Source organism: Leptonotus elevatus, chromosome 21, assembly GCF_054856555.1.
Source record: "Leptonotus elevatus isolate MCC_2025b chromosome 21, RoL_Lele_1.0, whole genome shotgun sequence".
NCBI classification, from domain to species: Eukaryota; Metazoa; Chordata; class Actinopteri; order Syngnathiformes; family Syngnathidae; genus Leptonotus; species Leptonotus elevatus.
In genome coordinates, this window is record NC_141259.1 from 13357184 (window position 1) to 13382113 (window position 24930).

Consider the following 24930-nt stretch of genomic DNA (forward strand, 5'->3'; position numbering starts at 1 on the left):
TCAGACTCTGCAAAAAACCCCATAAATGATTAAAAATGAACACTTAGATAATAATATTGCTCACGTTAAATTCAGGTTCTTCATAATTGTATTTTGACATGAAAATGTCAGGAGTTGAAGCTGGTCGCCATTTGGTTAATTGTGGACTGAAATAGCTCTTCGGGCCGACTCGAGTCCAATCTGCTGGGTCAAAAATAATGAACCCAACGTTGGGTAAAAGTGACCCAATCTGCTCACATCCGCAGCTACCCATTGAGTGAGTTAGGAAAACAACCCATCATAATGTGTAACAAGTGGGCATAAGTAGACATGTCCACATTAATTTAGTGAATATTCATCACAATTTTCAAAGTGTACATAAATGTTGGTGATTTGTCGCAGTTTTAGGATATTACAATTTTTTCTCTAGTGAGAGCCTTTAGGGAGGAAAAGGCTTAATGTCCATAAAATCCCAATGTCTTGTCTGTATTTGAATGTGGTTGTTCGGGTTGCCATGTCGGCTTCCAGCCTGGCAACCCGGCGTGGCCACATAAACGGCCCCTCCCTCCCCCTCTCCCACATACGGATGCTGCAGTAAGTTGGACGCGCATGCGCACTTTCGCTCCTCTTTTCCTTGGAAGGTAAGTGTGGCATGGCGCGTGTTTGTGCCTCGAGGGGGGGAAAAGAAGCGAAATAACGGTCCCCGGCGCAGGTGATGGCGGACGGGGAGCGAGCAAACGGAGCTGAGCGCCGGCCGGGCGGCTTCAGCCGTCGCTTTCGTCGGCGTGTCGAGCGAGTTTGCGGGGCTGTCGTGTCGCACGGGCGGCAGGCTCTAATGAAAGCACAGCGGCAACGAGGCCTTCGTCGGCTGGCCGCGGCGCGGCCGCTACAAGTCGCTTGTCATCCTCTCGGCTAACGGTCGCACTCGGGCCACGTTAACGTGCTCGCATCGGCGGCCTCCAACGGAGAGCGGCCCGCTCTGCTCGTTCTTCGAACGTATTCAGCGCGGAGCACTTTCGAGAGGGCGCCGTTGTGTGTGTGCGTTTTCTTTTTTTAAATGGCGACTTAATTGAATGGACTGCTAAGGCGGCTAGCCGCTGTTAGCATGGCGTCGCTAACTCTCATAACGGTACTCTAGCGCCCCGCGTGTATTTTGCGTTTTTCGAGATTATTTCCCACACGCAGCTCATTTGCACGCCGCTTTGCTGACACGCGACAACGCGGCCGGAACCGACTGAAGACGTTTAAAATGGATGTCAGCTTAAAATATAAATCGTGAATTGAATCGACAACGGGACGAATTAAGGATCATTAGAAAAACACAGGCCGGCTAACACAAGTTAGCATTTGCTAACTTATTATGTTTGCGTCCAACTGAAACTCACCACTTTTTGAAGCAAATGTGTGTTTTTATTGTGTCGAGGGGTGAAATGTATTGTTGTACTTTGTCCCACGCTAACTATTAAAGTCAAGCGTTGAAAAGTGCTCATTTGAATGAGCAAGCAGCCTCGTGTTGACGCGAGCGCGTCGTCAGCGCGTCCACGTTTCACTGTCACTTAAAGTCTTTTTATTTTCTTTTTTAGACTTGTTTTCTCCTGTTCGGCGCTTTATTCAAAGCTTTCCGTGAATGTCGGCGTCATGTCGTTGTCGTTTTGCTCACTTGTAGCTTTTTTCCCCCCCGCAACTCCGGCAAATGGCTTCGCTCCTGTGTATATGTATTTAACATATGTTTAAAAGTTGAAGAATGCAAACATTAAACGGTGACAATAAACTCGCAGGTAAATTGGGTACAAAAAAGGGGGGGGGGCTTCTATTACTGAAATGTTTATAAGCACTAGCATTATCTTTTTGTGCGATTGCTTGTAAATATCTTAAGCTCCTTACAGTAATCATAAAAAAATATTTTCCAATTAAGTTAATTTAGTCTTGTTGTTGTTGTTTTTAAATTCCTTCCAATGCTGCCATTTTTTTCTATCAGAGTAAATATTAGGGCAACCACGATTTATTTTTATTTTTTTTAAAGGCTGATTCCGATATTTGCCAAAATAAAATTCTGGTAACTGATTAACTGGCCAATTAAGAAAAAAAATATATAAATTAAAATAACATTTGCAACAGTTAAGACTTGGCTTAACTTTTTAACCTGCAGTATTTATTAGTATTTAACTTAATAGCAAGGGGGGGGGGGAAGCATAAAAAAAAACCGTAATGCACAATGTTTAAAAAAACAAATGGGCCGATTTTTTTAATTTTTTTTAAGTGATGTTATTGGCTGGACCCTTGTAAATATTGCAATATGACAATTTGATTTCCCTCGTGGGGTTAAGGCATCTTCTCTACTTGGCATTTAAAAAATAATGCGTTATCAGTAGTTAAACTTCGGGTCTGCCGTAGCATTTCTGTTATGTGCCTAATGGGCCAATTTGCATTCCAGCAGCCCAGAAGCATTGCATCATGTCAGATCCCGAGCTCGACTTCGGGACCGTCGAGTCCGGCGCCTCGGCCACGTACCCCATGCAGTGCTCTGCCCTGCGTAAGAACGGCTTTGTGGTGCTCAAGGGGCGTCCCTGCAAGATTGTGGAGATGTCCACCTCCAAGACCGGCAAGCACGGCCACGCTAAGGTGACGACCAGAATCTCTTTTCCCACTTTTACCTGCCAGGCGGTGTTGATCGTGGCGAGCACGCGTACTTTTGTTTCTCTTTTTCCGTTAAGAAATGCATGTATTAATTTTTTTTTTTTTACTCCTGGTGTTGTGCAGGTTAACCTGACTGGCATCGACATCTTCACCCAGAAGAAGTATGAAGACATGTGCCCCTCCACCCACAACATGGACGTCCCTTCCATCAAGAGGCTAGACTATCAGGTACGTTTACAGACGTCGCACTTAACCGAGTTTGGAACGCTGAGCCACTCCTCTTAAGAACATGGGTGTCAAACTCATTAGTTTGGTTACTTTAATTTTGGCTCTTATTGAGTGAATAACAAAAACTCTGCAAGTAACTTCAATTAAATTAGTTTGTCAGCAGCACAGATTTTTTTTTTTTAACGTTATTTTTATTTTTGCAATAATGCTGGAAACCCCGCGCGTCCTTTTCTCAGTTGGTCAACATCAACGAGAACTTCATGTGCTTGATGGCCGACAACGGCGACATCCGTGAGGACCTGCGCGTTCCCGACAACGAGGTTGGCAAGGAAATTGAGTCTAAATTTGAGGCGGGCGACGAGTTTCTGGTGAGTCCCGCGTGCGTGCGTGCGTCACGTGACCGCACACATGACAATCACATGACCGCTCGCACGTCTCGCCGACTTCGCAGGTCACCGTGATGTCCGCCATGGGGGAGGAGTGTGCCGTGGCTACCAAGGTCCTGGCCAACAAATAAGGAGACGGACTTTGCAGCCCCGGCAACAAGCACCGCCCACAACCAGTCTCTTGCATTCTCATTGGTTCTGCCACCAAAGCGTCGGCCTTCACTGACAACCTCAATCATTCTTTTGTCATTTCTCGATTTCCCACCATTTCGCTTGTTCTCATAGCCGTCGGGATTATTTGGTTGCAGCTCGCTGCCTGATCGCTTACGTTTTGTTGGTAACGCGTCAACTTTCTATAAAATGACTTCAAAAGAAACAAATCATCAGCTGCTCATTGCATCACCTTATTTTCGCCTTCAGTGTTCCTCACATTCCTGAATGATGAAATAATAGGATTCAGCTTTTGCATCATTTTTATTTTATTTTTTATTTTAAAGAAAATTCTTTAGATTGAAATATCTTTTAGAGCGAGGCGAGGGGCCTCTGTAGATGCTAGATCCGCTTGGGGGCGCCCCTTTAGCGTCGAGCTTCTCCATTGACGGGATGTTGGCGGCCGTGAGCACTTCTGGGCGCTTAAGCTCCACCCCCAACACCACAAATTCCCAAACCAGGAAGTCGTCCCCACCATTCTACTTAGGCATGTGAGTGATTTTTCTCCCCTCAGAATGCTGTGGGGCTCGCCAACCCCACCCCCCACCCCCCACCCCAAGCCATCCTCCCAATACTAAACGAGTGCTTTTTTTCTTTTCTTTTTTGGGGGTTACCCAAGAGGCGCAATTTGAATGAAGTGTGAGCTTCAGACATGTGGGAGGCGCTTTGCAGTGAGCTTTCTGTTTGAGGAACTCAAAATCGGGTTGGGGAGGGTGGCGGCCGCAAACTTTTTGTTCACTCGAGGCCTTTTGTCACCTGACTGAAGATGGCTGAAATAAAACGTTGAAACAAATGGATCAACTCCGAACATGTCTGCCTTTGTGCGTCTGGTTTCTGGAAATGGTTGGTAAGTGCACTTGGAAGCCTACCTATTATTTTGGCCTAGCTGAAACCCGCCTCACTTCAACACAGATCCTTAAAATCGAAGATGGTAGCAAGACACACATTTTCCACAAAAGCTCAACTCCAACCTCGTCCCGTAACGCCAAGATGGTGTACAATTTAGTCCTCACTAGCAAGATGATTCAGCAATACAACTGACTGATGTTTTGACTAGTATGCACTTTTACATTAACCAAGCTGTAGTAACAACTAGGAGGCGTGGTTCATACACTAGTAGCCTCAAGGTTGCTAAACAGTAAACATGCTATCTGAGCATTAAATTTTATATCCAGCATATGGTTATTCTAATAGTGTGCAATTTGTCCTCACTACTACAGCTGTAATATTTAGTTTGAATACTAATTCCTCACCAAGAAGAGGGGGTTTCATCAACCTAAAGTTTATAGTAAATTATGTAGCTTGAAAATAAATAAGTCTTGTCCAGAGGATCAAAAAAACTATTTTCATAATCATGAATCATTTCTCGTGTCAAAAGTGAGTCAGAACACACGTTGATTTCCACGAGTGGTGGATTTTTTGAGTCATAAATGTTACGTCAATTCAGGCGTGCCACGGAGGAGGCAGGACTTCTGTTTTCACCCATCAACTTGGTTTGCGACGTGTGGGCCGCGTCCCAGTACTTGCGCTTCCGTCTTTGCGCCCCTCGGTTGTCCGTCGACGGGTGCGGGGCTGTGAGTGTGTAGTCTGTCTCAATGTCCGAAGCATTTCAGACGAGACGCCCTCCCGCCGATGAGCGGGAGCGCGTGGTTGGGGGAGTAGGGGTGCGAGTGTTGGAACGCGACCAGATGTGGCCAAAAACTGTGCCGATGTGTAAAACCCGGAAGTCGGAAGTCCGTGGCATCTACCCCATTAATGATTTGACAGGCACGCTCAATGGTCGTGTTTTTTGTTTTTGTCGTCGTTCACCTTCAGAATTTAAGTTTGTTTCATAAGACATTTTTGTGCCTCTCAAATGTTTTGGGGGGAAAGAGTCTCGGTATAATAAAACAATATAATTATTTTTCGAAGTTTATTTCTGTTTCAACCGTATTTGGTAAAGGCTTTGGCAGCCTCACTTTGCGTCACTTCCTTTCCGGTTCCTCCTGTCCAACATGGCAACCGTAAGTACTGGGTTCTCTTGCTTCTTTTTAAATTAGTTTACACGTTTGCTTTTGGATTTACACGTAAAGCCACGAATTGTGTAGGGTGTTAATGACAATAATGAACGCTGTTGGTTTACTTTTGTGCGAGCTTGAACTCATTTTAAACGTCGAAAGATGCTAGCTTAGCAGCACTAGCCGGCACGTGTAGTCTTCAAATATGAAATAAGTCTCCTTAAATGTGGTACAAGTTTACCGTTATACTTCATTTTTGTATTACACCTGTTTCAGCGACTGTACCATAACACTCCCCGCGACGCCTATCGATAGAGGTTTATAACTGTCGTTTTTAAAATGTCCAAATAATTTGAAGTTCATAAACTCGCATCGACCTCACAGATCCGTCAGAAGAAGCAGTTTGTCAGCAAGAAGAGCAAAAAGGGGCCTGGCTGGAAGTTCTGTCTGGACCTGACCCACCCTGTCGAGGATGGAATCCTGGACTCCGCCAACTTTGTAAGCAGTCGGAATTTTAAAAGAAGACAATTTTTTGTTTTGTTGAAACTAAGGGAAAAAAGGCACTTTGCTCTTTGGTTAGCATGCTGCTAACGTGGCTTGTGGACTAGGGCGCCCTTCCCTAGCTCCTTTTGTGCTAGGGTTCTCTTCCCTAGCTTGTCACTGTGCTCTGTCCAATAGGAAATTTTCCTGAAAGAGAGGATCAAGGTTGATGGCAAGACCGGGAATCTCGGAAACGTCGTGTCGGTCGGCCGCATGAAGAACAAAATCAACGTCACTTCTGAGAAGCAGTTCTCCAAAAGGTGGCGAACGCGAAAGCACTGTTACATCGTTTTGTTTTGTTTTGTGTTTTTGTACTGAAATCTGCATCTGGGCCCCACAGGTATTTAAAATACTTGACAAAGAAGTACCTCAAAAAGAACAACCTGCGCGATTGGCTGAGAGTGGTGGCCTCCGACAAGGAAACGTACGAGTTGCGCTATTTCCAGATTAGCCAGGATGACGAAGAGTCTGAAGCGGAAGACTAGACTCCTCTTGTTAGATTTCAGCATGAAAATACATTTTGTGGGAAAAACACATTGGTCGTCAGTGTTTTTATTCATGTTGTACATGATTTGATTCCAGTTTATTTGTTATTGGAAACTTTTCTACACCTAACAACTCTCCACTATGTCAGATAAATGGCTGTGCATGTTACGGATTGTTAGCCTTGTCTTAATTTTCTCTAATATTTTTGTAAAGTAGTAGTCCAGAAAGAAAAAAAGTTTTTATTTGAATGTTGATGACAGTTAGTGACTTAACATATTATGCTATTTTGCTACTAACGTACAAGCAATGGTAGGCATATCAATTTAATTGCCACATTTTAAAAACACAATTATCTTCAAAATAAGATTCGAGCAAACATTTGCTTTTACTTTGGAGACATTTTTGCCAATTTTCCGACTGCTTTTTCTTCACTGTCAATTTGACAATGTCCTGTTTTTGATTGAAGTGATGTTATTGTTTTATCATATTTATTGATTAATTGGACAAATGGACACAATCAATTACAATATGTGAGTAGCCTTAATGTAAATAGTAAATGGACCTTAATTTGTTCTCATACAGCTTTCAGTGTACAATATTGTGCATATCGACATTTTCATACACTTCATATCCGGTTTATTCATCATTGCATTATGTCTATAAATGTATCGCATTATCCAATATTTTTGACCTCACGGTCCTGCAGTGCATTCAAGTGCCACTAGATGGCGCCAAAGATCAAGCCGGTCAACGAGATAATAAAATGTGAGCGTTCGTGTTCTATTTAACAGTAATGGCTGTTTTTTGTTTTTGTAGAAAAAAATAAGCTTAATATTTAAGTGTAGCACTGTCAAGTAGTAGTTAGCACATTGACCTAACAAATTCTGAGGTTCTGGGTTTGAGTCTGTATGTAATGTAGCACGTCAATAAGAAAGGACACTTTTAAGGTTTTCAAAGGGAGAACCATTGGTCTTGCTGCAGGTTGAAACTAAATTTGGTTTATGACGTGAACGAGACAAGAGAAGCTCTTGACAGGCTGATGTGTTTTTTTGGAATTGGGTGGATGTCATGTGACGTGCTCATCTGTTGTCCATCAGCTTCAGGAATGCTTCGGCTTTGAGCAGATCGTGGAAATCGTCTGCATTTCGTTGCTTTTGCTACCCTGCCATATACTGTACATTTGGATCGGAACACAGGCGCGGGTCACTTTTTGAGATGAGCACTTGGTTTTCGGGGGAAATGTTGGCTGAGAAGCTTGTTGACGTTATCAGAAATGAGAGGGGGAAAAAAAAATCTTGATTTGAGACACTTTGAAGGATTTAGAGTCGCCTCGGAAAATAAACTTTGCAAGCCACTTTTTGTGCTGTCGCATTGTGGGTGTCATGTGACCCTGCTGCAGGTCATCTGACTCGTGTCTGATTACCAGCAAAGGAGCGTGCCTACTACTACTACCGCCACAACAACTACTTACCACTGCCTAAATAAATAAAAAAGAATAATAATAACTAACTATAATAATATTGCCATCGCTACTACTAGTACTCAAATAAATCAATAAAAACTGATCAATCGACCAGCCTCACCTCATGGTATACACAGGAATCATCTTCCCTTAATGACTTTCAGGTGTTGAAGTCACATGACATTAGCAGGTGAGTAATTTTTTCAGTAATTAAATAGATCATAAAATAAATAAATAAATCAACCTGCATTTGAGCTTGTCCACCCCCCCCCCCCATTGTGATGTGAAATTTGACCCTCTTCATCAATGTTTCAAGAGAGGAGCCTGAGAACACATGACGCTTTCTTGATCTCTTTCCTCTCACCCAGTCGTTCATTCATCCTGCCATCCTTCCACTGCACATTAACAGGTAAAAAAAACAAAACAAAACACGGCACTCTCCCTGTGTGTATTACTTCCTTTATCAGCAAATATTTTTATTTATTTTTTTACCCAGTCATGTTTTTGTATGTCTTGTTTGTGTGCTGCTGTCTAGATAGATTTATGAATAGATAGGTACAGTGGATACAAAATGGTTGCACACCCTTTTTCAAATGTTGGGTTTTTGCAGTAAAACAAAATTAGCTTAAGATAAATTTTTACATCTTTTTCCACCACTAATGTGATTGACAATATTGTTCTATGAACTGGGGCCCTAGAAAGACCAAAATGTCAGGAAAAAGCCTATGAGAACTTTAATTGTTGTTTAATCAGAGACCCTTTTAAATGTTCCCAATTGTAAGAGGGTGTGCATACTTACGCAACTACAGTATCTTAGTTAGTCATGTTTTTCAATTGAGTTCAACAGGTTATAGATCACTTTAATGGTGGAAAACATTTCAAAATAATTTGAACTGGCGTTTGAACGGGGGGGGTGTAGACTTTAGCAATTTGGGCGAGTACTTCTACTTTTACCAGCTCAAGCATGTGTACTTGTCCCTAAGTACGTTTGCCACCTTTGTATTTTTTTTTCCCCTTGAGGATGGCGTCGTCAAGAAAGTGACATCCCCGCCGAGCACAGATGGTCGACGCCATGTCGTCGTGGCTGCATCGGGTGTCCTGGGCGGACGCCTGGTACCACGCGAGCTCACGGCTTCTGCGTACCAAGCCGGTGGGGGCCATGGCACATGGGGGCGGGGACAGAGATGAAGACTTGACGGAGCTTGCGGGGGATTCGCCGGTGGGCCTGGCCAAGGTGCTGACTACCCTGGACCTGGTGTCGCTGGGGGTGGGCAGCTGCGTGGGCACCGGCATGTACGTGGTCGCCGGACTGGTGGCCAAGGCCGTTGCCGGGCCGGGTGTCATCCTGTCTTTTGTTATCGCCGCCGCGGCGTCAATTTTATCAGGTGAGTCGGACTTACAGTCCAGTAAAGCTGCGTTAAGTATAAAGACATTTATAAAATGCTTCACGTTGCCACATCCAATATGGCGGCGATCTCACTGTACAGAGTTTATACGTACACGGTGTCATCCTGTCTTTTGTCATCGCCGCCGTGGCGTCCATTTTGTCAGGCGAGTCGGACTTACAGTCCAGTAAAGCTGTGTTAAGTGTAAAGACGGTTATATATTTGCTTCACTTTGCCACATCCAATATGGCGGCGATGTCACTGTTCAGAGTTTATACGTACACGGTGTCATCCTGTCTTTTGTCATCGCCGCCGTGGCGTCCATTTTGTCAGGTGAGTCGGACCTACAGTCCAGTAAAGCTGTGTAAAGACGGTTACAAAATGCCTCACTTTGCCACATCCAACACGGCGGCGACGTCATTGCGCAATTCAGTGTTTACACGTACACGACGATGTGCCCGTAGGCGTGTGCTACGCAGAATTCGGCGTCCGCGTGCCCAAGACGACGGGCTCGGCGTACACGTACAGCTACGTGACGGTCGGAGAGTTCGTGGCCTTCCTGATTGGTTGGAACCTCATCCTGGAGTACTTGATTGGCACGGCTGCGGGGGCGTCGGCTCTCAGCAGCATGTTTGATTCGCTGGCCAATCACAGCATCAGCCATTACATGATCACACACCTGGGCACGCTCAGAGGACTCGGTCAGTGCATACGAGAACCAATGCACAAAAACTTCCCGCGTGCCGGTGACCACTCGTATTTGTTGCAGGCAAAGGCGAGGACACGTTCCCCGACCTGCTGGCCATGTTCATCGTCCTGCTGGTGACGCTGATCGTGGCCCTCGGCGTGCGCAACTCGGTGGGCCTCAACAACGTCTTGAACCTGGTCAACATGGTGGTCTGGGTCTTCATTATCATGGCTGGACTTTTCTTCCTGTCTGCCAAAAACTGGGAGGGCGGCATGTTTCTGCCCTACGGTTGGTCGGGGGTGAGTTGTCGGCGCGAGTTAGCGAAACGGTTCACGAACGTACTTGTAGGCTAAATGCTAAAAACAGCATTTTCTCCCATGATGCCACGGGGTATTGAATGACCCTATTCTGGTTAATATTGCGTTATAGTGGAATATGATTTAAGCAGCAAATTTGATCAATGTCAGAAGGCGGCCATTTTGCCACTCGAGTGAAAATGACATCACAGTTGCTCAGTTAACAACCAATCACAGCTGCTGACAGCTGCAGAGAGACTTTCCAATGAGCTCATTTAAAATCCCCGTCTGTTGGCGTTCAGGTGATGCAGGGGGCGGCGACCTGCTTCTACGCCTTCATCGGCTTCGACATCATCGCCACGACCGGAGAGGAGGCGCAGAACCCCAACACCGCCATCCCCTACGCCATCACCGCCTCGCTGGTCACGTGTCTCAGCGCATACGTGTCGGTCAGTACAGATACTCGAGTAAAAAAACAAAACAACAAACGTTACTCTGGTACCCGCTACTGTGTGGCAGGTGAGCGTGATACTGACCCTGATGGTTCCGTACGACCTCATCGACGGCTCGGCGCCTCTCATGGAGATGTTCGCGGCGCACGGCTTCCTGTGGGGGAAGTACACGGTGGCGGTGGGCTCCATCGCCGGCCTTAGCGTGTCTCTGCTGGGGTCGCTGTTCCCGTTGCCGCGAGTCATCTACGCCATGGCCACGGACGGACTCTTATTCAGGTTAGCGGCGAGCGCAGCGCACGCACAAGCAAACTTGGGATTTGCTGTCTGTGTATGAGAGGACTCGCGATGACCTCAAAACACGTGACTGAATTGCTCTCGCACATGCGACTGAAACCCTTTCACTCAACAACTGATTTCGTCTCGCACACTCTCACTTGACGACTGAATTCCTGTCAGACATGCGACTGAAACGCTCTCACTTGGCGACTAAATTGCTCTTGCACGTGCGACTGAAACGATCTCACTTGACGACGGAATTCCTCTCACACTTGCGACTGAATTGCTCTCGCATATCCGACTGAAACACTCTCACTCAACAACTGAATTCCTCTCACACATGCGACTGAAACACTCTCACTTGGCGACTTAATTGCTCTCGCATGTGCGACTGAAACACTCTCACTCAACAACTGAATTCCTCTCACACATGCGACTGAAACACTCTCACTTGGCGACTTAATTGCTCTCGCATGTGCGACTGAAACACTCTCACTTGACAACTGAATTCCTCTCACACTTGCGACTGAATTGCTCTCGCATATCCGACTGAAACACTCTCACTCAACAACTGAATTCCTCTCACACATGCGACTGAAACACACTCACTTGGCGACTGAATTGCTCTCACATTTACGACTGAAACACTCTCACTCAACAACTGAATTCCTCTCGCACATGCGACTGAAACAATCTCACTCAACGACTGAATTCCTCACACATACAACTGAAACACTCTCACTTGGCGACTATATTGCTCTTGCACATGCGACTGAAACGATCTCACTCAACGACTGAATTCCTCACACACGTGACTGAAACGATCTCACTTGACGACGGAATTCCTCTCACACTTGCGACTGAAACACTCTCACTTGGCGTCTTAATTGCTCTCGCATATGCGACTGAAACTTTCTCACTTGGCGACTGAATTGCTCTCACATATGCGACTGAAACACTCTCACTCAACAACTGAATTCCTCTCGCACATGCGACTGAAACAATCTCACTCAACGACTGAATTCCTCTCAGCCATGCAACTGAAACGCTCTCACTTGGCGACTAAATTGCTCTTGCACTTGCAACTGAAACACTCTCACTTGGCGACTGAATTGCTCTCGCACATGCGACTGAAACACTCTCACTTGGCGACTAAGTTGCTCTCACACATGCGACTGAAACAATCTCACTCAACGACTGAATTGCTCTCACACATGCGACTGAAACGATCACACTCAACGACTGAATTCCTCTTGTGAATGTGACTGAAACACTCTCACTCAGCAACTGAAACGATCTCACACGCACGACCGACGTCGTGTGCACGTGCAGGTCCCTATCTCACGTGTCGGCGTTCACGCACACGCCGGCGGCGGCCTGTGTCGTTTCCGGGACTCTGGCTTCATTCCTGGCTCTGCTGGTGAGTCTTCGTGACCTGATCGAGATGATGTCCATCGGCACGCTGCTGGCGTACACGCTGGTCAGCGTTTGCGTGCTGCTCCTGCGCTACCAGCCCGACCACGAGGAAAGCGAGGGTCTTCCCGCCAAAGACCGCCCGGACATTGACTGTAGGATCATAAAGCATCAACGCCGTGCGTCGAACATGTACACAATCATGTTACGTAAATGACGCAACAGTTTCAATTGATCTCCAGGCTCCTCCATTGACGACCCCTCAGACGGCGAAGGCGGCAGTGAAGGCGGCAGTGAAGGCGACCGCGGCGACTTCCACACGGGCCCCGCGTCGCCGCTGCAAAGGCTCCTGGGAGCTCATTACCAGACTTTGCGAGCGCGGCTCGGCGTTCCCGCGGCGTCCGCGCGGCCCACGGCCTGGACCGGTCGCACGGTGACGCGCTGCACCCTGGCCTTCTTCTTCCTGTCCTTCCTGCTGTGGACGGCGGTCATCTTTGGCGTGGAGCGGGGCGCCGGGACGGGCGCCGCCATTTGGGGCCTGACGGCGGCGCTGCTGGCGGCCGCCTTGGCCGCGCTTCTGCTCATCGTGCTGCGGCAGCCGCAGAGCGGGCGGAGCTTGGCCTACATGGCGCCGTGCGTGCCGTTTGTTCCCGCGGCGGCCATCTTGGTCAACAGCTACCTGATGCTCAAGTTGTCGGCGCTTACCTGGGTGCGCTTCGCCATCTGGTGCGCCATCGGTGAGTCGGCACAAAGATGCCGTGTCGCGAGTCGGTCCTGATGTTGGTGTGTGTGCGCAGGCCTGCTGATCTACGCGTTGTACGGCGTGTGGCACAGCTCTCTGGAGGTCAGCGCCCGCGAGGAAGAAGCACACGCCAGCTCCTACCAACGCTTCGACGACCACCTGGACGACACGTTCGCCGCCCCCGAGGATGACGAGCCCTACCGGGGCTGGGCCGCCCCCCACGAGCGGGACTTCCACTACCAGAACCACGCGTACGACGGGGTGGCGAGAGAGGATGATGATGATGATGACGACGACGGCGGACACTTTGGATACCAGAGAGGAGGAGGAAGTGGCGGTGGGAGTGCCGAGGGGGAGGAACGATCACAGTTTTGACAATGGACATGATGGCAACAGGTGGCAGCACACACAATCACACATGCAAACTCACGAAAACACAGAAACACAAACACAGAAACCCCTCACTCGTGCACTCTCTTACAAACACTGACATGCACAGACACACTCTCTCTCCCTCTCTCGCTCATAAAATAAAATCAACACTCTCACTTGTTGTCTCTCTCTCATTAAAATTGCAATCAACACTCTCACACATTGTCTCTATCCCTTTCTCTCTTCCTCTCTCATGAAAATAACATCAACACTCTCACATCCGGTCTCTATCCCTTTCTCTCAATCACTCTCTCATAAAAATGATTTCAACACTCGCACTCTGTTTCTCTCTCATAAAAAATAACACACTCTCTCTCCCGCACTCTCACTCTGTCATACATGAAATATCAACACTCTCATACTGTCTCTCTCATAAATAACATCAACAGTCTCACAACTCTCTCTCTCTCATTAATAACACCAACCTCTCACATGATGTCTCTCTCTTTCTTTTTCATAAATTAACACTCTCACATATGCTCTCTCTCACTCATGAACTAATATCATCACTGTCACACACTGTCTCTCTCTCTCTTACTCATCCCCCACTCAAAAATACACAGAAACTCAAACTCAAAAACGTTCACACATACTCTCTCAAAAACACTGATATTCACACACACACACATTCTCTCTCTCACACACTCACATGCAAACACAGACTTTCTTACATACTGTACAGCGCAATCTCACTCTCTCTCTGTCCTCTAAAACTCTCTCAAGTACACAAAAGTCTCACACTCACAAACACTCCTGCTCACTCCCTCTCTCTCACAGTTTAAGTAATCACTCACACCTCACACATACATACTTGCCCTCCCACGACAGACACACTTTTAAACCAGGGAAACAGACAACACACACTCATAGTTGTTCCACTCACAAAACACCATTCACTCTCACACTTCCCCCCCCACCCTCCACACACACACACACACACACACACACACACACACACACACACACACAATTTTTTCTCTCTCTCACAAAACACACCGAGACACACGCACATACACAGCAGTTCCTGTTGTTAACATTTGAAGGAAAGGTGGCTAATTGTCTTTTAACCCTAAGGTTGTGTTTGAAAGTTTTTTTTAAATTTATAACTTGTGATGAATCCACCCCCCCACCCACGCGCGTTGTATGTTGATGTTGTTGTGCTTGTTGTTGTTTTCCTCGTGTATAATAAACATCACTTCTCAAAGTCCCAAAAGTTTATTTCATGTAAGAGTACAGCAGAGCAAAACAAACACGAGGTCGTGCATTAGCACTAGCGCATCTGCTAACTTTTCCACAGCCTGATTCCAAAACGGATTAAATTCATGTCAAATTTATATTTTCATCCAAAATTCAACGCATAACACCTCATCATGACATTTATATTCTTTTGCATATTATGTGCAGCTCTGCTTTTGATATATTTTCATGCAAAAAAACAAAACAAAATCCATCTTCCTGCTCTCACACGTGGGCGCTCTTGACATGATTGGCGGGCACGTCCACCATGACAGCAGTGGCTCCGCCTCCTCCTCCTCTTCGCTGTCTGGAGTAGAAGAAGCTGCTCTCCCTGGCAAAGGCGCGGGGGTCAACGTCGCCGTGGCAACAGAGGACCACGCCGCCGCCCAGGAAGCCGAGCGTCACGCCCGCCCAGCCGCAGTACAGCGACGAGCCGAAGGACATCAGACCCTTGTCCTGGTGGACCCCCACTGGGAACCACACGGTGGCCGCCAAGCCCAGCACGGCTGACAACACGCACATAAATACTCACACTTACACACAAAAGAACATATGGTGATACACACACACACACACATCCACTCACCCATGAGGAGTATGAGGCCACCGCCCACCCGGGCCCGCCTCTTCTTGCCGGCGGCGGAGTCATGTGGCAGACGCACGCAGGAAGTGGACGTGAGCACCAACAAGATGGCAGGAAGTCCCAGCAGGCTCGCGCACAACATCAGGGCACGCGATGCTTGCACGTGGGCTGACACATGCAACAGCGACAACACACAACTTCAAAACACTTCTCAGAAGACGTCACGCCAAGTTTGTTTTAGTTAACTAAAAGTAAAATTTTAATAAATATCTTCCTTAACAATTTTTTTTTAAACGAAAATGCTATTTAAAAAAAAAAAACCTGAAACGACATTTTACATTTAAAAAACTATAATTATTGAATGAATGAACATTTTTCAAATTAGAGTGAAAATGTCGCTAGTTTTCATCTTTGGTAATTAATTTAATACATGAGCCTGTGGGGTTGATTTTAAATGTGATTTAAACATATTTATTTTAATATTAATCGGAATAAGGACGTTTGACAATGTCGCACAAAAGTGACGTCATTTAGCAGCAGCCAATAGAAAAGCACCTTCAGATGAGGCCACTCCCAGGTGCCAATTTTGCGTGTTTGACTTTCGGCTCGGAATAGGCGGGACTTCTAACTTCCGTGTTTTCACATGCCTCGCCGTATGGACCGCTTCCGCCTTTGTGCCACTCAGTTGCGGAAACGGCGCTGACGTGCGAAACCCGGAAGTCTGAAGTCCGCGGCATCGACCCCATTGCTCGCCTTGCCACAAGTAATACACGACATAAAAACAAAACAAAAACGAAGCATTTTTTTTTTAAATAACTAAAACTAATAAAAACTAACAGGGCTGCCTCTGAAAGCTAACTAAATTTAAAAAAGAAAAAAAACCTCGAAAACGAAATAAAAACGAACTATAATGAAAATTCCAAAACTATAATAACTCTGCGTCACGCCAATTGTAATCTATGACATGGCGGTTACCGGGCAAATTGAGGATCTGGGTGAGCGCGGTGCAGTGGTAGAGCGCAGGCGCGATGACGCACTCGGCCCAGAGGCCGCGGGACCCCAGCTCGTCCATGCGCACGCAGGTGGCCACGCTGTAGTCGCAGGTGCGCACCCAGTCGTTGGTCGCCGTGGCGACCATGAGGCACACCCAGCCCGCCATGACGGAGAAACTGCCGCACGCCTGCCGACACACCGGAGACATCACACACACAGAAACAAACGCGGTCCTCAAAAGACAAAAAAAAAAAAGAAGCTGAAAATGACACGAGAATTATGAAATAATCAATACACGCGTTCCTAACATCAGTTAAGCTCCTGAGTTGTGGGCTGCTCGTGCTGGAGTGGACTGTGCTGACTTTGAACGGGTGCAAAAAAGGTGAAAAACGTCACGTGGGCACACTAAAGATAATCTAAAGCAGATGCACAGACAAAAAACAGCCAGAGGCTGCACCAGGGAAAAAAAAAGGGCTTCAGGAAAGTAAGAAACAACTTTTCCAACAGCTCACCTGCGTTCATGAGGCCTCCTGCTGGACACACAAGAAACAGCAATAACTTGGCTCTTTGGCGCCCTCCACTGGCCCAAACACGCACATTGTTAGCAACTTAGCACTGTCGCGACACATATATTCTGTATATATGTTTTTCCCATTTATAAAAATGAATACTGAGCATAAATGATTACCAAATAGGCAAACTAAAGTATTTAATTTCTGGGAATAATGGTCTTGTTTGCAAATCTTCAAATGATTTGTGTTGGCAATTCATTTGTGATTTTATGTCAGTTTGTTTTATTGCATAAAAACAAATTTCCATATTATGGGGAGAGACTTTAAATTCATACAAATATATATTAAGCTACACAAATAGCGCAATGAGCATCAATCACGACTTGTAAATACTCCATTCTGCTTGTGAGTTTGTTGATCGGCGGGCACGCGCATTTATATTAGAGACAATCGTCAAGCACTACCACGAAATTCACGAGTTCTAAACATTCACGTGTCCGTCCGCTAGGAGGCAGTGTTGTTGAACCCATTGAACATTAGTGACAAAAGAGAACGAAACGGCAGAAGAGCGTCTTTCAAGCCAAAAGAAGCGGTCAAAACACATTATTAAAACATCGTTTTACATCTTTTAATTTCCCATTTTCAAACAAAAAACGGGAAGTGACTCGTTCCCGTTCATTGGAGGCATTGGCAGTATAGTTGTGTGAATAATTGATGGCCACAAAGCCTACTTTGAACTTTTTTTTTTTTTTTACAGTTAAATGTTTTAACTAATAATATAGCCAGTATTATAAATTTTGAACCTGTTTTGAAACCCTACTCTCGTTTCAACCCTACCTTGAAATCTTAAGTTTAAATCATTCTATGATTACACTACAGGCCGAGGCCTCCCTGTGTTAGCAGGTTAGCATGTTAGCTTCATTGAAGACTAAAAAAATGTCTTAGCTATGCATGATAGTAGGAAGGATTTGTATACATGTTGTTTTTTTGCACAGACTCGCTCCAGCTCTGTCGTTGGAATAATAGTAGCAGGCAGCCAACACCAGGGGGAGACTGTTGTACACTTGACACAGTTGCATGCTCGGAAGTAAATGCTGTAATGTTAATTTTACACTGAACAAAAAAAAGATGAAGCTTCGGGAAACGTTCTTGTAAATGATGACCATAAAGGTGAGTTGAATTTGACTTATTTTTTAACACTTTCCGCTCCCAAATTACTTGAAAGTCTTCGACGCATTCACACTTATGTCGTAGGTGGAATCACTACACTCATACAGTTAGCTAGTTTATGTTACTTTACAATTATCCATTATTTTACATAGCTAGTTAGGTTCGATTGCTTTAAATTATTAATTTCTTTACACACACTTTGCGAACTAATTTTGACAGTTGGTCAGCTTGAGCAATTTTATCAGATGGCATGAGGCTAATTTGTACACAAAGTTAGCTCGTTTATACTACTTAAACAAAAATTTGCCAATTTACACACAGTTAGCAACTTTATTAGCTATCTTACTCCGTACACACAGTTAGCTAGTTTCAACACCACTAAGTTCCTAGTGTTTGACGACATCATATGTCATTGTTTATCGCTCACTACTAGTTGTCACAACTAGTTTTTACTGACATTTACCGAGTTTAAGCCACTTTGTCGGCAGTCGGCTCGCGTTTACTATTCGATACACAGCAATTTCACACTTTGTCAAGTACACTGCTACTTGTTAATACTGCACAGTCAGATCATTTTTGACAGTTCGTGTGTATGTTGTGACGTCATATTGGGAATGCACCTGTTTTGGGCAGCGGGATTTCGCGCGCGTGAGCGAGCAAGGCGTAACATCGCGATACTTATCCGTTGTCTCTCTCTCTCTCTCTCTCTCTCTCTCTCTCGCTGGCGTCCAGGGGCAATCAAGCGTCCTGGGTGGATGTTGGTGCTCATGTTGAGTCGGGCTGGCGGCCCATTGAGAGCAGACCAGACGCACGGACCTCAAAACAACTTACTGTGCATTCCTTTTTTTGTTCTTTCAGTCTTTCTTTCGCTTTTCTCTCTTTTTCTTCATCGTTGTTTGGGGCGCTCGTGCACGAGAGCAACAGCTGGCGCGCGCGCGCGCGGAGGAGGAGGACTTTCTTTTTAAAAATTTTGAATTTTTTTTTTATTTGTAGACGCTCCGTCATCCGCGGACACTTGTCCACCTCTTCATCCCCCTTTTCATCCTCATCGTCTTCTTCATGGCTGGATGTAAAGATTGAGTGGCTGCTCACGCAAGCGCGCCGCACGTGTACGCGCGGCGCGATGTGAAGACGACGACGTGCACACTTTTCCCCCCTTGAAAACACTTGACACGTGAGTAGCACTTTATTTGGGAAAGGTGAACTTTTGCTGAGTTTGTGCGTGTCAAGCACCCCCCCCCAACCCCCCACCTTATTATTATTTTCTCACGTTTGATTGAAAGTCAGCATTTCCCGACTCTGCCTGCTGGGACACTTTGGCTCCTGGGGGACTCACACGCGTTTCCTGTGTTCCTATGCAACCTGCCTGTACTCTTTCCATTCATTAACATCTTTGCCATGCAACCTAATTATTACAATAATAATAATTGACGTTGTTTCCCACCCACCCACATACACAATTCTCTAGAAACCTTTTTTATTAATGCCACCAGTTTCTTACAGTAATAATTATAATTATTATTATTTATGGCACATTGCTCTTTCCGTTTTTTTTTTTTATCATCCCTGTTCATGCAACCCGATATTAATAATAATTCTGTCGCGTTGGAAAGATCTTCTCCATCCACCTTGAGTATTACAGTGATAATTATGATTAATACTCTTTCCATTTGTTAAGAGTTCCCTTCATGCAAGCATGCAAGATGATCACGATAACAAAATAATTATTTATGTAATTCTTTACGTAAACACTTTGGAGGGAGCCGGAGTGTGTGTGTGTGTGTGTGTGTGTGTGTGTGTGTGTGTGTGTGTGTGTGTGTGTGTTTGCATGTCTGCGTGTGAGACAACGAATGCCCGCTGAACTTTAACCTTCCATCTTTTGGCCGCTGATAAAACAAAGTGTTACAGTCGCAAACCTTTTCGCAAATGCAATGACCTTTGACCTCAAAGTGTCTTTTGACCCTTGGCCTGCACAGAAAGGGGGCCTTGGTGGAGGTCACGTAACCTTGTTGTCGTCGTCGTTTTTGTGGCTTGCGTGTGCGGCGGCGGCGGCATCATGGCGGCGGGCGCGGCGAGGAAGACGAGGAAACCATGAAGGCGGTTCAATGTGGGAAGGAAGGAAACATGTGGCGCTTCGTCACATGTTTTGGCTGATTATGGTTAGAGATGAAACGCCGCGATGAAAATGTCACATCAACGCGATCGCGCTTCGCAGTGCGGCGAACTCCTGTTTGGGGCGGAGGTTCACGAGAGAACCCGATCAACTTATTAAAAGTATTCCTTGGTGCCAATTCGAGTGCGGCACAAATTGAGTTGAGTTGCGTCAAAAAATCTGTGGCTTCGTGGAGGGTGAGAACAATAAATTGCAATATCAACTTCAATATCAGAATCTTTTTTTTCCTCCAATATTTATTTAGATAAACATTTTATTTAACTTTTATGTGCAGTAGGATGACATACTTTGAATCATAAAAGTCTTCCATGCGTCCTCACTAGTCTAAACACAGTATTCTGATTCACATTGTGTTTTAAGTAAAAAATAAAATAAAAAATACACCCATTTTTATCCATTTATGGGGGCGGCCATTTTGCCACTTGCCGTCGACTGAAAATGACCTCCCAGTACCGGGTGGGCTCCGGTAACGACTAATCACGGCTCAGCTTTTTCTGTGTTTGGTCATGTGACGTTCACAAGCGAAGTGCTTATGCTGCTTTCGAGGAAGGTGCAAAGTCGGACTTTTCAACGTCATACGATGAAGTATGCACAGGAACGCCTCTTTGAACTCGGAAGTTGTAAAGTTTCAACAAAAAAAAAAAACTGGTTGAAATCTGATGCCAGAACATAATTTACACGATTATGAACACATTTAGTATTTCTTTATTATAACATTAATTTAGCTATAAAAAAAAAAGTAACTTTACATAACCAAACGTGATTTCGACTGACTGTAACAATTTACCGGAAGCAGCCATATTTGTTGTTTGCATTCGCTTCAAACGTTTTGAGGTGGGAACTGTGAGATTCCAAGCGCAGGGGCGATTTCCCACCGTCCTCGAATGCAGCATTAGGCACTGTGATGTCATTTTCAGTCTTAATTCTAAACTTAATTCATGTTCCGCAAACACAATGTGAATCAGAATGCGGGGGTTTGACTAGTGAGGACTTCACTTCCCCTTTAACTCATTCGCTGGCAGCCATTTTCACTGAAGCAACTCCCTTCGCTCCCGGCTGGTTTACTGGATTTTGGCCCACAGAATATTCTGTTCTATTGCTATAAAAACATGGAACCTACAGAAATAAAGATTAGAGTCTCTTCTTTCATCAGGAAAAAAAAAAGCGTATATTTGTATCTGTTTCTGTTTTGCAGCAGTTGGCATTAGAATATAGCTAAGTTTCATCATATACTCCGCTGCCACCTGCTGGCCGTTTTTTTGTAATAACTACCATTGCTTTAAGCGACCTCTTCATTTCAGAAGCTGTACCAAAGCCTTCTTTTTATGTCGATGATTATGAGGATGAAGGTGGGAGGCGGCGGCGTCGGGGGGGTCAGAGTGCGACCTTGAGTACGAAAGGTCGTTTCCTCGCCTGGCGAAGACGACGCGAACATTGCGCCGCTTGTCAACACAACACAACCGCAACAGGTGGCCACCGCATACATCGCATTGGTGCATGTGTGTGTGTGTGTGTGTGTGTGCGTGCGGGAGGCTGCTGTTCGTTTAGAACGGCGGTGGCGGCGGGCCTGACCTTTTCTCCAACATGAGTCGTTGTTTGACGGACGAGGAAGCGGCCCATGCTTATTTTACGCACGTGCGTGCGTGCGTGCGTGCGCGCGGGCGTGTGCCTGAAACCCGATAGCAGCTGCCAGCGTCGCCTTTACGTTTGTCCTCTTTTTGAGCGTCAACAATTAAAGTTGAGCAGACGAGCAACATTTAGCTTCCACATTTCTACAACAGCAACTGGCACAAAAAAATTTTGACATCCTGCCTAACATGATGTTTATTGATGATGTTTCAGTTCAATATTCGATCTGGATTAACGGACCGGTCCCTCTCAATTGTGGGCTCGTCTGTAAGGGTAAAATGTAGGAAAACAATCATTCAAAAGAGGCCGGCCCACCGGGCGTCTGCCCTAAATGCCAGATGGCCAGTCCAGCCCCGGTGCTGCTCAAGAAGAATTTCTTGCGTTGAGTGTTGCTTTTGTGTTGCGACTGAACGCACACAAGCAGTTGTCCTCCATTGTTGTTTACACACATCAGGATGGAAACTTCCAGAGCGGCCTATAGCTCTTAGAGGTCTCGCTCTCTCTCTCAATCGAACACACACACACACACTCACACACACACACACACGCACACAAAGTTGCCTTCCGGCGTGTGAAGCTGCGTCAGTTCTCTGCGAATTCTTCTCTTAATCCGACACTTTAATGATGCTGTCGCTCTTCTAAAGACTCTTAAAAGCCAACTCGTCAACTCTGCGCGCAGACGCCGGTGTCAGCAAAGCCGCTCCGGCGTGCTCGGCGCCGCGCGCGCGTCCGGCGGCGAAAGCAAAGCCCGTTTTTTTAGAAAGTGTCACCTCGCGTCCCGCTTAAGCGGCTCGCCGTGATGCGGCTTTTCACGGCTTCGCCCCCCCAACATTTCAAATGTTTTGGTAACAACGTCAACACCGCGGGCTAATGAGCATAGCGGCTAACAAACCTTAAAAAGCAAGTGAAGCTCTCGGAATCAATGAATTTCACCGTTTTTTTCCCAAGTTGGCTCCATAATCACTGTATTATTATTTTTTTTGTTAAGGTTAGCTGGTTTCATTTCATGTAACTCCGTCGCTACATTGATTTTCCCCTCACTTCATGTGACGCCTTTACTTTGTGACATTTTCAGTTTGGGCTGGGGATCGATTCCGATTTCCAAAAGTCATTCGATTTGATTCGATTCACAATGGCCCGATTCAATTTGATTCACAGTTCATTTCGATTTATTTTCACTTCAGTTAAGGATTTCACACGTCTTGTGTTTTTATATATATGGATTTTTTAAAATATCATATTTAATTTTTTACTTTCTTTAAAAAGAGAATTGTTTTAAACGTGCAATATGTAAATGTGAGAAAATACACAAAAATTCCTGTAAGCAGTACATTTCAAGAAAACAGCAAGACACACATAAAAAAAAAAAACATTTAGACCTAAAAATATAATTCTATATTCACATTAGTTTATGGGAAAAAGATGTATTGAAAGGGTTAATTTTTGGTTTTATGAATCAATGTATGAAAAGGAAAATCAATTGTTCAATTGTTTGTTTTTTAAAACCCCAGCCCTACTTTCACTGCCCACTTCATGTAATACCCTCACTTCATGTGACGCCCTTGTTTGATGTGACACCCTTGATTCATGTAACGCCCTCACTTCCTGTAACGCTCTCGCTTCCTGTGATGCCCTCGCTTCGCGTAACTTCCCCACTTCATGTAACTCCCTGGCTTTGCGTAACGCCTTCACTTCCTGTGGCGGCGCCCTCACCTTCACGACAATCCCACTGCCCCCCGATATTTAGCAACGCCCTCGCTTTACATAACACACCAACTTCATGCCTTTGATTGCCTTCATGACAATCTCCTTGCCCTTACTTTACGTGACACCCCCCACTTCATGTGTCACCTTCACTTTTGTGGCGCCCTTACTCCGTGTTTCGCCCTCCATGACGTGACGACCTCACTTCATAAGGCTCCCGCCGCCTTCAATTCGGTGCGACGCCCTCGCTTCAGCTCGTCCCCCTGCTTCATGTGGCACCTCCTTCACATGAAGCCCTCACTTCATGTGACACTCTCTTACTGACGCACTTCCGTCATGTTACGCCCTCACTTCAAATGAAGCCCTGACTTCATGTGACACCCTCGCTTCAGGTGACGCCCTCACATCATGCGAGCACAAATATTCAGCATATCTTTATTTGTGTGTGTGTGTGTGTGTGTGTGTGTGTGTGTTTTACATTTCTATGAGTGTGTGATGATTGAGAGGCAGGCGACTCCACAGGGCGTGATTTACAACACCACTTCCAGCCGCCCGACCATAAACCATTACGCACGCACGCACGCACGTACACACACACACACACACACTTAAAGACAGTGCTTCTACCTGTTCATCGGCACGCTGTACTTTGGTTCCATGAGTGGCATCTGTTACCATAGCAACAGTAGAAGCAAAGCCGGCAGCATATGCACAATCACACACACACGCACGCGCGCACGCACGCACACTGGACCTTTAAATGGTGTGGGGTCAGACACAAGTCGGGGGTGTTTGATTTGATTACTTTTTTCCCGTCACTGACATCCACTCGTGTGTGTTTTTCTGATGTGATCTGATTTGATTGTTACTGTCTGCTGTCGTCGTTTGTTGACCCGCTCGCGCTAATATTAGCCACATGCTGAAAGTACACGGTCAGACCTCGCACGTGATGCTAGCAGCTAAATGCTAAATGGGCATGTGTGAGCGTGCGTGTTTGTGTATTTGTGATTGTGTGGAGAAGTGTTTGTGTAGGTGTGTGTGTGTGTGTGTGTGTGTGCCTGTGATTGTGTAGGAATGTGTGTGTGGCTGATGTATGTGTGAGAGTGTATTTGTGAGTGTAGGTGTGTGTTGGGTTGTGTGTATTTTTGTGTAAGTGCTTGTGTGTGTTCGTATTCTATGCATGTGTGCACGTGTGCGCAGGTCTGTGTTTGTGTAGTCGTGTATGTTTGTGTAGTTGTGTATGTTTGTGAAGGCGTTTGTGTGTGGATGAGTGGTGTGAGTGATAGTGTGCGTGCATTTGTGTGTTTGTGTAGGTAAACGT

General features: G+C 45.7%; 5 protein-coding genes across 9 annotated transcripts in view; 4 read left to right on the forward strand and 1 right to left on the reverse strand.

Moving 5' to 3' along the window:
• Window positions 1–517: 517 nt before the first annotated feature.
• LOC147155987 (eukaryotic translation initiation factor 5A-1-like) lies at window positions 518–4248 on the forward strand. 2 transcript variants are annotated; one of them, XM_086066419.1, is made up of 5 exons: window positions 518–620; window positions 2414–2601; window positions 2740–2844; window positions 3081–3212; window positions 3296–4248. In XM_086066419.1, exons 2-5 carry the CDS (start codon window positions 2434–2436, stop codon window positions 3359–3361), a joined length of 471 nt encoding a protein of 156 aa, XP_085922545.1. In that variant the 5' UTR covers window positions 518–620; window positions 2414–2433; the 3' UTR covers window positions 3362–4248. The 2 variants fall into 2 exon arrangements, with proteins under 2 accessions (XP_085922545.1, XP_085922546.1); XM_086066420.1 differs by lacking the exon at window positions 518–620 and adding an exon at window positions 670–691.
• An 843-nt stretch (window positions 4249–5091) lies between these two features.
• On the forward strand, window positions 5092–6511 carry rpl22l1 (ribosomal protein L22-like 1). Its single transcript, XM_086066101.1, has 4 exons — window positions 5092–5443; window positions 5822–5935; window positions 6116–6237; window positions 6318–6511. Exons 1-4 carry the CDS (start codon window positions 5435–5437, stop codon window positions 6460–6462), a joined length of 390 nt encoding a protein of 129 aa, XP_085922227.1. The 5' UTR covers window positions 5092–5434; the 3' UTR covers window positions 6463–6511.
• Window positions 6512–8101: 1590 nt separating this feature from the next.
• LOC147155989 (putative cationic amino acid transporter) lies at window positions 8102–13552 on the forward strand. Its single transcript, XM_086066645.1, has 9 exons — window positions 8102–8115; window positions 8946–9310; window positions 9775–10011; window positions 10080–10297; window positions 10597–10743; window positions 10814–11022; window positions 12355–12557; window positions 12678–13172; window positions 13233–13552. The coding sequence occupies exons 2-9, from the start codon at window positions 8986–8988 to the stop codon at window positions 13550–13552; spliced, it is 2154 nt and encodes a 717-aa protein (XP_085922771.1). The 5' UTR covers window positions 8102–8115; window positions 8946–8985.
• A 1296-nt stretch (window positions 13553–14848) lies between these two features.
• Window positions 14849–16784, reverse strand: LOC147155990 (claudin-11-like). The gene is made up of 3 exons (XM_086066311.1): window positions 16404–16784; window positions 15432–15596; window positions 14849–15351 (listed from the first exon to the last, which is right to left on the reverse strand). Exons 1-3 carry the CDS (start codon window positions 16627–16629, stop codon window positions 15071–15073), a joined length of 672 nt encoding a protein of 223 aa, XP_085922437.1. The 5' UTR covers window positions 16630–16784; the 3' UTR covers window positions 14849–15070.
• A 1213-nt stretch (window positions 16785–17997) lies between these two features.
• The window catches only part of LOC147155991 (sodium channel protein type 5 subunit alpha-like), a 64056-nt gene continuing 57123 nt past the window's right edge, over window positions 17998–24930 (forward strand). For 3 of the 4 annotated variants that reach the window (XM_086066385.1, XM_086066387.1, XM_086066388.1), the window contains exons 1-2: window positions 17998–18103; window positions 18836–19277. The gene's annotated coding sequence lies outside the window, so the exon portion shown is untranslated. The remainder of the gene's footprint in view (window positions 18104–18835; window positions 19278–24930) is intronic. The other variant, XM_086066386.1, reaches the window with a different exon arrangement.

Bases quoted from the DNA above. Each gene is read 5' to 3' on its own strand.
- LOC147155987 (XM_086066419.1), top strand. From the start codon at position 2,434: ATGTCAGATCCCGAGCTCGACTTCGGGACCGTCGAGTCCGGCGCCTCG. The intron at 2,845-3,080 runs GTACGTTTACAG...TCCTTTTCTCAG, and splicing joins TCAAGAGGCTAGACTATCAG to TTGGTCAACATCAACGAGAA. The intron at 3,213-3,295 runs GTGAGTCCCGCG...CCGACTTCGCAG, and splicing joins AGGCGGGCGACGAGTTTCTG to GTCACCGTGATGTCCGCCAT.
- rpl22l1 (XM_086066101.1), top strand. The intron at 5,936-6,115 runs GTAAGCAGTCGG...TCTGTCCAATAG, and splicing joins TCCTGGACTCCGCCAACTTT to GAAATTTTCCTGAAAGAGAG. The intron at 6,238-6,317 runs GTGGCGAACGCG...TGGGCCCCACAG, and splicing joins GAGAAGCAGTTCTCCAAAAG to GTATTTAAAATACTTGACAA.
- LOC147155989 (XM_086066645.1), top strand. From the start codon at position 8,986: ATGGTCGACGCCATGTCGTCGTGGCTGCATCGGGTGTCCTGGGCGGAC. The intron at 9,311-9,774 runs GTGAGTCGGACT...ATGTGCCCGTAG, and splicing joins CGCGGCGTCAATTTTATCAG to GCGTGTGCTACGCAGAATTC. The intron at 10,298-10,596 runs GTGAGTTGTCGG...GTTGGCGTTCAG, and splicing joins TGCCCTACGGTTGGTCGGGG to GTGATGCAGGGGGCGGCGAC.
- LOC147155990 (XM_086066311.1), bottom strand. From the start codon at position 16,629: ATGTCTCCGGTGTGTCGGCAGGCGTGCGGCAGTTTCTCCGTCATGGCG. The intron at 15,597-16,403 runs GTAACCGCCATG...TGCATGTGTCAG, and splicing joins CCAGATCCTCAATTTGCCCG to CCCACGTGCAAGCATCGCGT. The intron at 15,352-15,431 runs GTGAGTGGATGT...GCGTGTTGTCAG, and splicing joins TGGCCTCATACTCCTCATGG to CCGTGCTGGGCTTGGCGGCC.